The sequence below is a fragment of the Acomys russatus genome, chromosome 24, assembly GCF_903995435.1.
Source record: "Acomys russatus chromosome 24, mAcoRus1.1, whole genome shotgun sequence".
NCBI classification, from domain to species: Eukaryota; Metazoa; Chordata; class Mammalia; order Rodentia; family Muridae; genus Acomys; species Acomys russatus.
Genome location: NC_067160.1, coordinates 47767813 through 47784396, shown reverse-complemented (window position 1 = coordinate 47784396; position 16584 = coordinate 47767813). Strand labels below are relative to the sequence as shown.

At 45.9% G+C, this 16584-nt stretch overlaps 1 protein-coding gene across 1 annotated transcript; it reads left to right on the top strand.

Annotated features, from left to right (window-relative positions):
- Positions 1–2398: 2398 nt before the first annotated feature.
- LOC127207119 (60S ribosomal protein L35a-like) lies at positions 2399–2731 on the top strand. Its single transcript, XM_051166452.1, has one exon. The coding sequence runs from the start codon at positions 2399–2401 to the stop codon at positions 2729–2731; it is 333 nt and encodes a 110-aa protein (XP_051022409.1).
- Positions 2732–16584: the final 13853 nt, after the last annotated feature.

Sequence of the window (16584 nt, the reverse complement as noted above, 5' to 3'; positions counted from 1 at the left end):
GTCATGACTGCCCTGTAGCTACTTGGGAGGAAGTTCACGCTTGGTTCATAATGTTGGCCCAGTGGCTTGGTGACTGTCTTAGGGTGTGAAGAGACACCATGACCATGGCAACTCTTTTATTATTATTATTATTATTGTTTATTTTATGTGTATTTTTGCCTGCATGTATGTCTGTGTGAAGGTGTCAACTCTTGGAGTTACAGACAGTTGTGAACTGCCATGTAGGTGAACCCAGATCCTCTGGAAGAGCAGTCAGTGCTCTTAAACCATTGCACCACCTCTCCAGGCCCCATGACAACTCTTATTTTTGTTTGTTTGTTTGTTTTTTCAGGACAGAGTTTCTCTGTGTAGCCTTGGCTGTCCTGGGCTCACTTTGTAGACCAGGCTGGCCTTGAACTCACAGAGATTCACCTGCCTCTGCTTCCTGAATGCTGGGACTAAAGGCGTGCGCCACTGCCGCCTGGCTATCCAGAGGGTTCTCAACATGAGAACATGCCCAGTGATGGGTGAGCCCTTTCTCCCAGAAATACTGAAGGAAGGAAAGCCTAGATTCCCAAAGATGGCCAGCCTTAACCTCACGGACAAATGCAGAAGCGAGACCCAAATAGGGAAGTGACTTCTTCAAAACCACAGGCTTGGGGTTTACAGAGCAAGGATCTGTTCCTGGGCTTTTCCCCTGCCCCTCAGCCAGGCACAGGTGGGGAAACTCCCAGGTCCTGCACGGGTTGGGAGGTGCTTTAGGAAAGACGCAAAAGGCATAGTATTACTCCATAGAAGGGCAAGGTAAATGTGAGGCCCACGCCTAGGAAGACATGAGATGAGCCCTGGAAAAGGGTGCCAGGCCAGGGGCACTTAGCCATGGTAGCGTGGAGGTGGCATGGGTCCCTGTAGGAGACAATGGGGTATAGCACATGTGAGGAGTCCTGACAGACATTTACAGGAAGGACCAGGGACTCACATGTTAGCTCATCCCTAGTAAGGTATCCCCAAGAAGGGAGGGTGGCGCGATGGAGGTTCTGTTTCACTAGGACACTCTCATCTTAACCGTCAGCCATTGTTGGAAAGTGACATCAGAAGGGGAGGGGGGAAAGACGAAAGACATAAAGACACAAGAGGAAAAGGGGGGTGGGTGATGAGAGAGGGAGGAAGTGGAAAGGAAGGGAGGAGGAGAGTGAGGATGTGAAGAAACCACAGAAAAGAAAGAGACAGAATATGAACATATATTAGACTGAACCCGCTGATAAGGTTCGCCATGCTGTCACTTAGCAGAGTCACCTACAGGCTGGGCCTTGTCCTAAGTGACCCCAATTATTAACCAGCATCTTACTTGTAGCAATAAGCAGCCACCCTCTGGGCCAGAAGGATGGCTCAGCGGGGAAGAGTGCTTGCCACCAAACCCAAGGACCCGAGTTCAGTGTCTGGGACCCACACAGTGGAAGGAGCAAGCGATGACAAGTTGTCCCCCAATTCCCACATGCATGTGAGCTGCCCCTACATACCTGTCCAGGGCAAATCATGAGGTGTTGAATAAGTATCCTATTTAAACGAGTGAGGTGTGGCCTCCAGTGAGCTTATCAAACTGAATCATGAATGTGTGGACACATGGGTGTATCAAAACCACAGCACACAACCCAGGCTCACCACAGGCCTCTCAAAACCAACAGATCAAAGAAAGACGTGATTCCCTTCACATAAACAATAGAAAATAAAGGGAAGTGTGTCAGTCAGGGTTCTCCACAAGAGCAGAACTGAATTAATGGAATAAATGTGTGTGTGTGTGTGTGTGTGTATGTGTGTGTGTGTGTGTAAAAGTGTGAGTAGCTGTGTGTATGAGTGTATGTATCTGTGTCTATGTGTGTTTGTGTATGTTAAAAGGATATTTAATGAAAATAATCTAGATGTTTTTTAAAGTTTATTTTTTGATGAATACTTTTTATTTTTTATATGCATTGGTATTTTACTTGCATGTATGTCTATGTGGGGAGGTTGGATCCCCTGAAACTGGAGTTACAGGCAGTTGTGAGCTTCCATGTGGGTGCTAGGACTTGAACCAGGGTCTTCTGGAAGAGCAGCCAGTGCCTTAACCTCTGAGCCATCTCTCCAGCTCCTAATCTAGATATTTTAATGTGGAGACTTAATCATTCTAATGAGTCTGTGGCTGTGGTCCAAGTAGTCCAACAATGGCTATCTTCCAGCGGATAGGCAAGGAGCTGTTTAGTCTATGAGACTGGGTGTCTAAGAGGTCTCCATCTGGTACAGGAGTTCCAGAAGATTCCTAGAGAACTGCTGGTCTTCATGCTACACTGGCACCCTGAGTAAGTAGGTTCTAGTTTTTGCTTCTGAACTTCAGGGGCAGATTTCTGAGGCCTGCTGGGAACAGGACTTCTAAAACGTGACTATGTCTGGCAGGTTGTGGTGCAAGGCCATTTTTGCTGGCTACAAGGGGGGCCTCCAGAACCAAAGAGAGCACACAGTTCTTCTTAAAATTGAAGGTGTTTATGCTCGGGACGAGACTGAATTCTACTTAGGCAAGAGATGTGCTTATGTGTATAAAGCAAAAAACAGCACAGTGGCTCCTGGAGGCAAGCCAAACAAAACCAGAGTGATCTGGAGAAAAGTAACTCGGGCCCATGGAAACAGTGGCGTGGTTCGTGCCAAATTCCGAAGCCACCTTCCTGTGAAGGCCATTGGACACAGAGTCTGTGTGATGCTGTATGCTTCCCGAATTTAAACTAATGAAAAAGTAAATAAATAAAAGTGGATTTGTGCTCTTGTATTTTTTTCACCAAAAAATAAAAAAATTTTAAAAAGCTGATTCTAACACCAGTGAAGGAATGTCTCTGCAATAGGATAGATGAACCTGCCAGCAAGAGCGAAAGCAAGCAGGCAAAAGCAAAGGTTTCTGTCTTCCACATCCTCTTACGTGTGCTGCCACCAGAAGGTGTGGCCCAGATTCCGGATGGGTCTGCCCATCTCAAATGTTACTACGGAGAGGGTCCCTCACAAGTGTGCCCAGTTGGTTGGGTTTTAGTTGATTCTAGAAGCAGTCAAGTTGACAACCAGGGTCAGCCATCACAGGAAATAACACCGGGGACAACTGCCTGCCAACTATCATCAGGCTATCTGGTGCAGCACAGGATCTACAGATGTGGACACTATGGCTGTCTCCCCCCGCCCCCCAGGCATGCGTAGTCACCTGCTTGGCATGGCCCATTTGACTTAGCACTCATCTGGACACAATAAGCCTGGAACCAACCCCCTACCCTGAACCTGTTCTGGTCTTCAACTGGCTAGTGCCACAGGTGGTCTGTGAGCTCATGGTTATGTCAATGTTGTGACCTGTGGGGGCTCCCCTGTTTTGTCTGTCCTCTGATTTTGTCTTCACAGGGCACCCTCGAGCACTTCAGCCCCCTTAGCATGTTCTCTAGCATGTTCTGTAGCATACATATCACTGTGTGAAGTGGAACATGGAGCCTAAGATTTGATATGAGCAACTGATTCAGGGCAGGAGAGCCTGTGAGCTTGTCAGTGGCCATGAAGGCCGAGTAAAATCCTCAGTGCTTGGTGAACTAAAGCCAATGAAATGGACATCACTTGCAAATGTGTTATTCTCGATAAACTTTGGCATCGCGGAAAGACATAAATACATCAATCTAGTTTCCGAACAGGTCACCTAGAGCAATTAATGCTGCCAGCAGGATTCCATCTGTTCAAGGAGGAAACCAATGAGTAAACACACTACTGGCAAAAATAATAATAATAATAATTGGCAATATATGAAGTTTCATTTTTTCCCCAAGTAAAATAAACCATTTGGTGAATAGAGATAACATTTAAAACCCTACCAAAGTCAGCCTCACAGCTCGCATTGCTACCTAATGGCTGGCTCACACTCTAGTGTACTCCAACACTGTTCAGAGTCACACTTGCCTCAGATGCTGCATGAAGGCACACATTAATTCATTGGTGCCAGAGGTTAGAGAGCTGGGAAGGCTCCATGCCCTCACTGTGCAGGGCCTCATCTCTTAAGGAATTGGTTGGCAAAAGAAGTAGGTCCAACCAGCAGAAACGAGCCTCATGATGTATCTGGGATTCCATACATAAGGTAGACTATAGCCAGCCCTAGTGGCACAGACCATAGTTAGCACTCAGGCAGCTGAGGCAGGAGGATTACTGTGGGTTGAAGGCTAGCCTGGGCTACTTAGTGAATTCAAGATGGGCTTGAACTGACTAGCAAAATTGTGTACACACACATACAATGAAAGAGAGGGAGGAGCTCTATAGAGTTATTCTGTGCTGTGCTGAGAAATTATTTTCATAAGCAAGAAAACCAACTAGGGGGAAAAAAACCACCACAAATAAGTCAGGTCTTGGAGGACAGACCTGGCACAGGCTAGGAAGAAGTAAAGACCTTGAAGTGGTCTAGGCCTCTGTCCTTCATGGCATCCAAAGAGAAAGAAGTTAGGGGAGAGAGAGAGAGAGAGAGAGAGAGAGAGAGAGAGAGAGAGAGAGAGAAGGAGGGAGCAGCACCAGTCCCAAAGACCATAAACTTGGGTTTAAAGAATGTTAATAATGTGAGATGCCAAGAGAAAAGGAGGGACATGAACTATTCTTTAAAGGCTGCCACAAAGTGACCAGGGCAATCATAAGGGCAAACGCACTGCAAGTGTTTTGTGACACCGGCCCCCACCCCCAAACCCTGTCCCCACCTCCCCTACCCTCCCTACCTCTTGCCCAATGCTTCAGAGAGATCTATCCCCAGGTAATATAAAAACCATGGTAACAAGCCAGGCAGTGGTGGCGCACGACTTTAATCCCAGCAGTCAGGAGGCAGAGGCAGGCAGATCGCTGTGAGTTGGAGGCCAGCCTGGTCTGCAAAGAGAGTCCAGAAAAGCCAAGGCTACACAGAGAGACCCTGTCTCGAAAAGAAAAAGAAAAAAAAAAACACCCATGTTAACAATGCAATGGAATACTTGCTGGGGCCACGAGGCACCCATCCTGAGGATCTCTAGGATTTTAGGGGTCCCCAGAGAAGCTCTTCGTGGCATGGCCAGCTGAAACTAGAAAAACAGCAATAGATTATAACCATAGCCGAAGCCAGAGATGTCAGGGATGAGCTGCAGAAACAGAGCACAGGTGTTGAGAGGCTCTGGCACAGATACTGTGGTCCTAAATATCTTTGAAATGAACCAGAAACCCCAAGACTAATGCACAAGCTGCTAAGTAAGTCTCAGAGCTAACTCCTCAAGCAGAGCTCACTTCTTCTAGGACAGGAAAGGGATGGGGAGATGGCTCAGTGGGTAAGTGCTTGCCTTGGGTATTAGGCACAGTTCTCAAGAGTCACAGAACCTATGGAATGAATATATGTATTCCATATATGTATATGTATATATATATTCCACATATATGCTATATACATATATTTCCTGTATATAAATTGAATATACATATACATATATATGTGTCGAATTTATTAGAATTCCTTATAGGCTGCAGTCCAACAATGGCCAGCTGTGAGTGGAAAGTCCAAAGATCTACTAGTGATTTACTCAGTTCCATGAAGCTGGGTGGCTCAGCTGGTCTTCTGTATAAGCTAGAATCCTGGAGAAGTAGGCTCCAATGTGCTGGCAAAGTGAGTGCGAGCAGGCAAAGAACGAACAACCCCTTTCTTCTCCCATTGTCCTTAGGTAGGCCTCCAGCAGAAGCTATGGTGCTGACTAAAGGCATGCCTCAAGATCTGGATTAAAGGCGTGTGTCATCCCACCTCAAGATCCAGGTCAAAAGCATGTGGCCTTCCTGCCTCGGGAGATCTAGGAGATCACTGGTCTTCCCTCCATTTTTAGATTCTAGTTCATTCCAGATAAGTCAAATTGACAACCAAAAATAACCATCACACCAAACCTATAAAAAGCCGGATGGCCATGGTGGCCCATCTGTCATCCCAATGTGTGGGAGGCATAGACGGGTGATCCCTAGGGCAAGCTAGCTAGCTAGACTAGTCAACTGGGGTGCGGGTGGGGCACCTTAGGTTTATCAAAAGACCTTGCCTCAGAATACAAAGTGGAGAATGAGCCAACATCAGTCTCTCACATATACCCACACCAGTGCAGCACACACATGCTCCAATACATATGTGCACATAGTCACACAACACTCAACACACAAAGCCCAGTGTGGTGGCTCATGCCTTTAATGCCAGCACGGGGAGGCAGAGGCAGGCGGATCTCTGTGAGTTCAAGGTCAGACTGGTCTATAAAGTGAGTCCAGGACAGCCAGGGCTACACAGAGAAACCCTGTCTCGAAAAACCAAAACACCAAAACCAAACACACACACACACACACACACACACAAGTTTGGAAAGCAACAAATCTTTACTGTGAACCTACAAAATTTGGAGATAACTTTAAATGGATGGCTCTAGATCAAGCAATTACAAACCCCAGAGAGTGGGTCATGACAACAGTGATGTCTGTCGAACCAGACAAAAGCACTCTTCGGGGTATCAGTCAGCAGCAAATGAGTTAAAGGAAATGTCATTAGGCAAAAATGACTCAGCTTCCATCCAGCACTTGGGAGGTGGAGGCAGGAGGATCAGGAATTCAAGGTCATCCTTAGCTATATAATAATCAGGCTGGCTGGACTGAAAAGGACTTGTCTCAGAGGAAGAGGAGGAAGGAAAAAGGAGGAGAAGAGAGAAGAGGAGGAGAGAAGAGTGGAGGAAAGGGAGCTCTGTTAACAGATTAACAGCTGTACCACAACACCCAAGTCTCACTCATGAGTAAGCCAGCTGCCAGACCGTGCATGACATATTGCAAACACTTAAATTGTCATCAGAGCTGTCTGGCTCACACAGGATAACTCATGACAAAGCCCTTTGCAACTCAGGGCCATGTACAGGTCAATTATTTATTTCATATTTAACACTAAGCCATGTGTAATACAAATGGCATACCAAGGTGAACATTACTCGCCACAGTAGATTAATATACACTAAACAGCACATTAAACAGAAGCAACACACCGTTCTAGGAATGTAACCCTCAAGACAGAGATGGCTTCTGAGGAGGATCTCTTTTTCATTGAAGAAATCAACAAAGAAATGTTCCAGCCAGCCATGGTGGCACAAGCCTTTAGTCCCAGCACTGGGTTGCAGAGACAGGTGGATCTGCATTTGAGGCCAGACAGGTCTACAGAGTGAATCCAGAACAGCCAAGGTGACACAGAGAAACCCTGTCTCAAAAACACAAAACACAAAACAACAACAACAACAAAAGAAACATTCCAAATGACACAGTTAGAAACAAGCTAGGCATGACAGCTCACTGGTAATCCCAGGCTAAGGAGGTCTTCTCTGAGTTCAAACCATCCTGGAATTTATAGTGAGTTCACAGCTAGCCTAAGCTACAGTGGGAGTTCAAGTCTAGCCTTGGCTACAAAGGGAGATCACATCATTCAGAAAAAATGAAGACTATTAATAGAGGAAGAGGCTCACATGACCCCGCCCCTCTCTGTAGGCAGTTAATGGTTGCTGGAACAAAGGGGAAAACAGTTAGTCATTAATGCAGTTGCCGGTACAGTACATGTGATCCTGTAAGTAACCCTGATTAAACTCACTGCTACACCAAAAACAATATGAAAGTCGAATGGGGACAAGTTGGGAAGAGAAAGCAGATGATAGGGGGCTCCGTAGTTAAGCGCATTGACTGCCCTTCAGAGGACTTACGGTTCAGTTCCCAGCACCCACGTGATAGCTCCCAATCATCTATACCTCCAGGTCTGGAGGATTTTATGCTTTTGTCTGGCTTCCTAAGGTACCATACTCACACACAAAGGTACAAAGAGATGTATGCAAGTAAGACAGAAGTACAGAAAAGTTTGAACAGCTATCACATCTGAAGGAGCAGACACCAGGGAGCAGCCCTATTTGAAAGGATTAGGAAGTGTGGCCTGGCTAGAGATGGGCTTTGTTTGAGGTTTCAGAAGCCTAAGCCAAGCCTAGAATCTCTTCCTGCTGCCTGCAGATCCAGATGTAGAGCTCTCAGCTCCTCCTCCGGCACCATGTCGGCCTGTGTGCTGTGCTGCCATGCTTCCCGCCATGACAATAATGGACTAAACCTCGGAACCTGTAAGCTAAGGCCCCAATAAAATGCTTTCTTTTATAGGAGTTGCCCTGGTCATGGCGTCTCTTCACAGCAGTGGAGGAATGACTGAGAAAGACATTGGCAGCATTCTGACCACGGCCCCTGGATAGGGAGGCCTGGTGGCACTCAGAGGAAGGATAGCAGGTTACCAAGAAGAGACTTGATACCCTATGAGCATATACAGGGGGAGGAGGTCCCCCTCAGTCACAGACATAGAGGAGAGGAGTAGGAGGGAAGCAGGAAGGAGGGAGGAATGGGAAGATACAAGGGATGGGCTAACAATTGAGATGTAATATGAATAAATTAATTAAATTTTAAAAAATAAAGAAATTGGCACCAGCAAGTGGGGTATTGCTGTGACAGCCTGCCCATGCTGTCTGTTGGTGAAATGTGGACTTTCAGACTTTGGATTAGGAAAGAAGTTGAACACTTTAAGCAGGGTTTAATGAACCATATTAGCAGGAGCATGTAAGACAGTGCCGAGGGCAATTTCAACTGTGGGGGCCAAGATCAACAAGTTTCAGAGGGGGAAAATGTTAGCAAGGGGCCTAGAGACCGGTCTTGTGATATTCTGGCAAAGAGATTTTGCCCTTGTCAAAAAAAAAGAAACCAAATGAACAAACAAAAAACCCTTCCTGAGGGTAAATTGAAGAGTTGTGAATTAATGGCCTTGCCAGAGACTTCAAGACAGCCTACTGTTGCCTATGTCATCTGGGTACTAGCAGTCACTCTTATGCAACTCTACAATGAAAAGAAGCAAATGGGACAAGGAGAAACACAGATTGAACAGTGCGGAGAAAAGGAGCTAAGTGTAATGGAGCTAAGAGCTAAGTCCAGTGCTCAAGGAGATAAAGTTTGAAGAAAAAACAGATGCCAAGTGGAATAAAAGGAGGGGTGGTAGCCAGGTGTGGTGGTGTATGCCTTTAATCCCAGCACTCGGGAGGCAAAGGAAGCCGATCTCTGAGTTCGAGGCCAGCCTGATCTACAAAGCAAGTCCAGGATAGCCAGGGCTGTTACACAGAGAAACCCTGTCTCAAAAAACAAAAACAAAAACAAAAACAAAAACAAAAAAAAAACAGAGAGGGGCGTGGGACGGCTTCAGGGCAAGAGGCCACCCAGCTAAGCCTCCATGAAAACAGAAAGCTGAAAATGTCTTTGAAGGAAGGGGCCAGAATCCAGCTCCAGCAAGCAGCAGAATTTGGCGGTTTCAGTTACGTGGTTCTGGCTTTAGAGTCAAGGATACAAGAAAGGGGTTCTAGCATCTTCCTCCGTGGCTAAGGAAAGCTGCTGGGCCGGGAGTGTGTCGGGGTATCCCAGAGCCAAGAGAGGCCTTTGTGTGAAGCTGGGAGGGTGAAGCCTGGGTTGCCTCGGAGACACCAAGATGTTGGAGATACCAGAGCTGTGGGAGCCCTGCTGAGGAGAGCTGCTAACAGGGAGTGGAACTAGCACTTGGGAGGCAGAGGCAGGTGGATAGCTGCAAGTTCAAGGCCAGCCTGGTCTACAAAGCAAGTCTAGGACAGCCAAGGCTACACAGAGAAACCCTGTCTCAAAAAAAACCAAAAAACCAAAAACAAAAAACAGAGCCCACAAACCCACCAGCCCAATCTTAGGCCACTGATGCAAGCAAGGCCCACAGGATGCTCAGGGACAAACTCTTTCGGTCATAGGGCTTCAGCTTAGCATGACCCCAACATCCACACATTTGTCATTTGTCTGGATCCAGTGAACCTGGGACCAAATCAGTTCCCTTCAACCTGCTCCATGATTTGGGATCCTTATTGGAGAAAAGCTGTGACTAGGCTGCAGTGAGTCTCTTTTTAGCTTCATTAGCTCTCCCACGTTGCTTTCAGCATGGCGTCTTTGAGCTTTTCAGCCTCTTTAACTCTTCCTCTTTTTAAAATGATGTATTTATTTTTATTGCCTTGGTGTGTTTTTGTTGTTATTGCTGTTTTGTTTGTTTGTTTGTTTGTTTGTTTTACCTGCACATATGTCTGTGTGAGGGTGTCAGATCCACTGGAACTGGAGTTACAGACAGTTGTGAGCTGGGAATTGGTGACATGTAACGTGTGACTTCAGACTTGATATCAATAGTTAACACTGGAATAAAAACTCGGGCATGGTAGTTGATGCCTGCAATCACAGCACTTGAAAGGCTAAGGCAGGAGGATTGCTCTGTATTTAAGGCCAGTCTGCGGGCTACTGTGAGTTCTAGGTTTCCTTGAGCTCCAGAGTGAGACTTTGTCTCTAAAACAACAAATTAGAATAAAAGAATCTACTATGAGTGCCGTGTGAAGCCAGCAGTACCTGGTGTATTAAAGAGGATGACGTTGATGACGTTGTGAATTTCCCCGCATTCTTGAAACCCTAGCAATGTGGAAAAAAATACAAATAGGCAGAGAAAGACAGCCGGACAACTTCGGACTGGTATCCAACAATTGCTTTTCTTCCAGCTTGACAGTAAATCATACAGAAAGCAATGAGCTGCCTGTCAGCACCTCCGACCCTCACTGCCCTCAGGAAAACGCTGTTCAAGGCATGGCTTCTCGCTTCTTACCTATCTATGACTTGCAAGCCCTTTGTTTTCTAACGACATTAAAGTTTGCCTCTGGTGCTTCCATATATCTAATTTTAAAAGGCAGACACGGAGGAAAAGCCAGCTATTTTTATGCTCCTGAGATTCATTTAAGAAAAAAAAAATTTTTTTTTTCAGGCTTTCAGGGCCAAGGGATTCTACCACTTGAAATAAAAAGTTTTACCTACCACGCAACCAAAACTATGCATTACTTTCTGTTTTAAATGTCGCTCCTCCTCTTGGCCTTTTAGGAAAGGTCACATAGGGAATTCAACTCACTTGAGTAGGGGGAACACGGTTCTAGATTGTTCTTTTGTACAAATGTTATTATTTAATTCTTTTTTTTAAGATTTATTTATTTTATTTATTGCATATGAGTGCTTTACAGAAGAGGGCAGCAGAGCTCATTATAGATGGTTGTGAGCCACCATGTGGTTGCTGGGAATTGAACTCAGGACCTCTTAAAGAGCAGGTGGCGCTCTTAACCACTGAGCCATCTCTCCAGCCCCTATTATTTAATTCTTAAATTAAGTGCACAATATTTAAAAGCACAAATACAAAATGTGAGTAGGCGCAAGAGTTAGTGTGCCCAGCTGCCGTGTGGTGGCGCACGCCTTTAATCCCAGCACTCCGGAGGCAGAGGTAGGTGGATCTCTGTGAGTTTGAGGCCAGCCTGGTCTACAAAGTGAGTCCATGACAGCCAAGGCTACACACAGAAACCCTGTCTCAGGAAACAAACAAACATCATGGTCTTAGAAATAGAAACAGCAGATTGGGCATAGTGGTGCAGGTCTATATTCCTAGCACTTAGGAGATGGAGGCAGGAGAATCAGGAGTTCAAAGTCACCCTTGGCTACTTAGCAAGTTTAAGGCCAGCCTGAGTTACATGGGAACCTCTTTTTCTTTTATCAAACACCACTACCACCAAGGTCTCACTCTAAAAGGATGACCTGGGACCTCTTTATCATTCTGACTCTACCTTCCAGCCTTTAGATTTACACTGTGACTGCTGTATGTGGTGCCAGGTAAGCCAAACACTCATGTTCCACTTTCTCATAATCACTGTCAACTCCTACTTTGTTTTAGACTCTTCACTCATCTGTTATCAAGTGGACCTCTGTCCTTTTTCCCCTCGCTCAGGATTGTGTAGCCTGAGTGGTGCAAGGAGCCAAGAGCAGCGTGAGGAGAATGTCACTAGCCAACATCCTCCATCCTCAGGGCTTGGGAGGTTATAGACAACAAAGGAAATGAGAAAATAGAGCCCTAAGGCGGAGCTTGGTGTAGTGGATGCAAGCATGCTTTGCTTTGTTCCCCCAAGTGTGGGACATGAAACAGACTTGTGTGAGTGTGTGGAAGAGGAACTGCCTCTGGCATGATCTTCGCCAGCTGATAAACAATCTGCTATGGACTCTGAGAGGAGATAAACTTGAGCCCGAAAGCAGAGGTTTGGCTTTTGCCTTTTGCCTTGCTTGGCTGTTCACTGCTTCACTTTGAAATGTTCTTAGAGAGAAACACTCCAGAGAACACTTCAAGGCTCTGGGTTGCCAGCTGCTACCGTTGCGGTCACTTTCACTGAATTTCTAGTTTGCCGTTTAATGGGTCTTCTGGAATTCTGAGATTAAAGAATGGAATCGTTACAAGGAACTGCGTCTAAAAAGGTCTACTTCTCCTGTCCCTATTAACCTTACTTCTCTCCTGTCCAGGGCAGGGTAGGTGGGTTGGAAGGGAGATAGAGACAGTAAAGAACACCAAATAAAGAAAGTTTTAAGGCGTGGTGCCACCACATGCCTTTAATCCCAGCTCTCAGGAGGCAGAGGTGAGAGGTTCACCACTGTGAGTTCAAGCAAGTCCAGGACAGCCAAGGCTATTACACAGAGAAATCCTGTCTTGAAAAACAAACAAACAAACAACAACAACAAAAAAAAACAAACCAAAAAACAAAAAAGAAGAAGGTTTTTAAAAATCAAAGGAGCCAGGCCGTGGTGGTGAACGCCTTTAACCCCAGCACTCGGGAGGCAGAGACAGGCTGATCTCGGTAAATTCAAGCCAGCCTGGTCTACAGAGCTAGCTCCAGGATAGACAAGGCTATACAGAGAAACCCTGCCTCAAAAGACAAAAACAAAAAGAGAAATCAAAGGCTACAGGTAATGCCCAATGTGGGCATTGACATAATGAATAACTTAAATTCTAATGCTATAAAGAAAACTGCAGGCTTTGAAGGGATAAAAATACTATTTTCAAGACATCAACAAAATGGCATCTGTTGCCACAGGGTTCCCTCCTGCCTGGCACGCAGAGGGGATTTTATGTTTTTGTTTCATTGTCTGCCTATATTTCATTTTTTTAAAAGGTTAGAAAAATGACTGAGCAATTAGAGAAATTACCAGTTGATAAAGAGGGGTCTGAAGAACAAAAAGAGGGTGACAGAGGAAAGTCAAAAGGTCCACACACTTCTCTCATGCTGGGAAGGATTACAAAATTAGCTGGGCAACAAGAGAATTCAAGGGTAAAGTTTGAAATGCTTGAAAAACAAACAAACAAAAAATGCCAGCGAGAGGAGAGAATTCAGGCCTCGGGTCTGAGGGTGGGAATTTACTGCAGGATGGAAGAGGGAAATTACCAGGCTGGAAGGAAAATTGCCACACCTAGAGAGAAACGCTCCAGAGAACGCTTCGCGGTTCCAGGCACCAGCTGCTGCGGTTGCAGTTGGTCGATTTTGCTGAATTGCTGGTTTGCTGTTTAACAATCCTGACAACAAAGAGTAGAATCGCTCCAAGGAACTGAGTCTAAAAAAGGCCTACTTCTCCTGTCCCTATGAACCTTCTTTCTCTCCTATCTAAGGTAGGTGGGTTGGAAGGGAGATAGAGGCATTAAAGAACACCAAATAGGGGCTGGAGAGATGGCTCAGTGGTTAAGAGCACTTGCCTGCTCTTCCAAAGGACCCGGGTTCAACTACCAGCACCCACATGGCAACTCACAACTGTCTGTAACTCCAAGATCTGACACTCTCACACCAATGCACATAAATTAAAAATAAAAAAAAGAACACCAAATAAAGAAGGTTTTATAAAAATCAAAACCTAGCCAGGCATGGTGGTGGCATACGCCTTTAATCCCAGCACTCGGGAGGCAGAGACAGGCAGATCGCAGTGAGTTAGAGGCCAGGCTGGTCTACAAAGTGAGTCCTGGACAGCCAAGGCTGTCTCAAAAAATTTTAAATAAATAAATAAATAAATAAAAACCTTCAGCTTGAGAGGTTATAGACAACAAAAGAAACAAGAAAACAGAGCTCTGATGCCAGCACTGGGAAGTCTGGCCAGCCTGGGCTGCACAGTGAAACTCACTCTAAAAGTCTAGAGGAAGGAGTGCTCTGCAAGGAACAGCAGCAGTGCCTCCAGATGCTCCCACAGCCTCTACTGGCTCTGTGAACTGAAGTCCCACGAAAAGCCCACATCTGTGCAGGGAATCCGGCACAGCGAGTGGCTAGAAGTTCCGTCATCACAGGGAGTTGAAATGTTTTATATAGAGAGATAAAATTGTTCTGGGCTGTCCTACGTCCACCGCAGGTTAACGGCAACACCCTTTTGACACTCCAGTGAGAATTCCAGAATGCACTCCTAGAAATAACCTGACTCCACCAACTTCAGAGCTGTGAATGTCACCGGACAGTCTCAAACCTATAGCAGTAGTCCCTCCAGTTGGCTATGAGCTGCCTACTTGATGTCCTCAACAGTGTCCTCGGTAAATGAAGTGATCTGCGTATTTGTTTGTTTGTCTCCCTCTGTGGCTGTAAAAGTTCTGAGAACCACTCCAATGGTGAATGACGTCATTCAGGGTAACCTGGACCCATGGTCTGGGGTCACGGTCAATCACATTTGGCTCATAATAAACCCTCTGCAGCAAGAGCTGTGTTTTGCAGTGACAGCCTCTTTTTGGTTCTTCCTGGTTGTCAACAGCAAATGTCAACTGTTATAAAGCTGAGGGGACATGTCGTTGAGCAAATGCAAGAGATCATAGCAAAGTTTAAAGGTTTCTCTCCAGCCGCCATCTTCCTCCATCCAACAGGTTTGGGTTGGTCCACTGAAGTGGGACTTCTACCCTTCAAGCATCCTGGGTTCTAAGATAAACAATGTTAGGGCAGGGCAGACTTTCCATGATGTTTTTCTGTAGGCAGCAGAGGATTCGGGTAAGGTCCTTACAGAGGAGTGCTGGCTTCTTCATACTGAGAGTAGCTCACACCCTTCACATCCATTCTAGGCCTCAGGACACATGCTTGGAAGATGGACATTTTACATTTTACATTCACAACAGAAAACAAAGGCTCCAAAAAAAAAAAAAAAAAAAAAAAAAAAGTTTCCCCAAGCTGTATAGCCTCCAGTGCCTGAGATGGCTCTGCCCAGGTCTGCAAGACCCCTAGGACCTCCCCCTCCCCGGGAAGATGGCCTTTCCTGCCATAAGTAAACAGGCACTGTCTTGCCTCTCTCTCCTGTGCCTACCCTCAATGTTGCTACTTTTTGCCCCTAAACTGGGTTCTTTGTCCCTCTCAGAACTGTGAAGGGGAAAAAAACAAGATCAAGTGCCAATCAGGCAGTGAAGGAGACTTTTTATTCTTAGCCAAGAATAGGAGAACGGAGGCAATAAATGTGAAAAACAGCTTCTCAGCCCAAGGTCTTGACGGCTGTAGTTGTGGAGGAAAAGAAGTGAGGGTCAGAGTGAGGCTAAGAAATGGGAGGAATGTTTGTCTGTTTTCTGGGAATGGCAAAATTTTTCCAGAAATTTGGGCACTGCCTGCCTCTTTTCGACCTTTTATAATTTCCTCTCCGCCCCACCCCACCCCCCTTTTTTTCCCAGTTGTTGTCATGGCAATTGTCAACTGACATGGCCTTGAGGGTTATGCCATTTTGAATGTAGATGGGACTCTAAAATAGAGGCTGTTTGGTGACAGTTGTACAATCTAATCAGCTTGGGCTAACCCATCTGAAAGGGGGCTTCTAGATGGCCAAGTGTCCTGTCCTCAGAGGCAAACTCTGCCGGGGTGGGTGGAGCAAGATTCAGCCAGCTCTCCTAGCCAGTATTCAGGGGAACATGCCCTGCTCCCTCCCTGCTCCTTCAAATTCTGGTATATACTTGTTTGTTTGTTTGTTTGTTTGTTTGTTTGGGGCAGGGCAGGGCACTGGAAATCTGAAGACAATTTGCAGGTTCCCTTCTTCCACCATTTGGGTTCCAGGGATGAAATTTCAGGCTGTCACCAGACTTGGTGGCAGTCATCATTACCCACTGATCCATCTTGCTGGGCCTATGGATAGCTTAGATGGTGGCCCCTTCAATCAACACGGTTAAGAGGCTAAAGGAATTGTTCTGGCTCCAGTTGGCCATAGGCCTTTGTTTTGTACACAGCTGTCTTTTTTGTTTGTTTGTTTGGATGGTTGGGGTTTTGTTGTTGTTGTTGTTGCTTGGGTGTTTGTTTGTTTTTCAAGACAGGGTTTCTCTGTGTAGCCTTGGCTATCCTGGACTCCCTTTGTAGACCAGGTTCGAACTCAACAGTGATCCACCTGCCTCTGCCTCCCGAGTGCTGGGATTAAAGGTGTGTGCCACCACTGCCCAGCCTACACAGCTGTCTCATGCTAAGGCCATTTTCCTTTTCTGCTTTTGTTATTGGTATCTCGGTTGGTTGTGGTTTTGACATAAGGTCTCAGATAGTCCAGGCTGACTCCAAGCCAGCTGTGTAGCCTAGACTGACCATAAATCTGTTGTCCTCCTGCTAAACATTAGGGTGATAAGTGTTTGACACCATGTCTCACTTGTAGACTGTTGGGCATCTCACCCAAGCTCATGCTGGATATTGGATAAGCATTCCACAATTGGGCTAA

Coding starts and splice junctions, on each gene's coding strand:
- LOC127207119 (XM_051166452.1), top strand. CDS start 2,399: ATGTCTGGCAGGTTGTGGTGCAAGGCCATTTTTGCTGGCTACAAGGGG.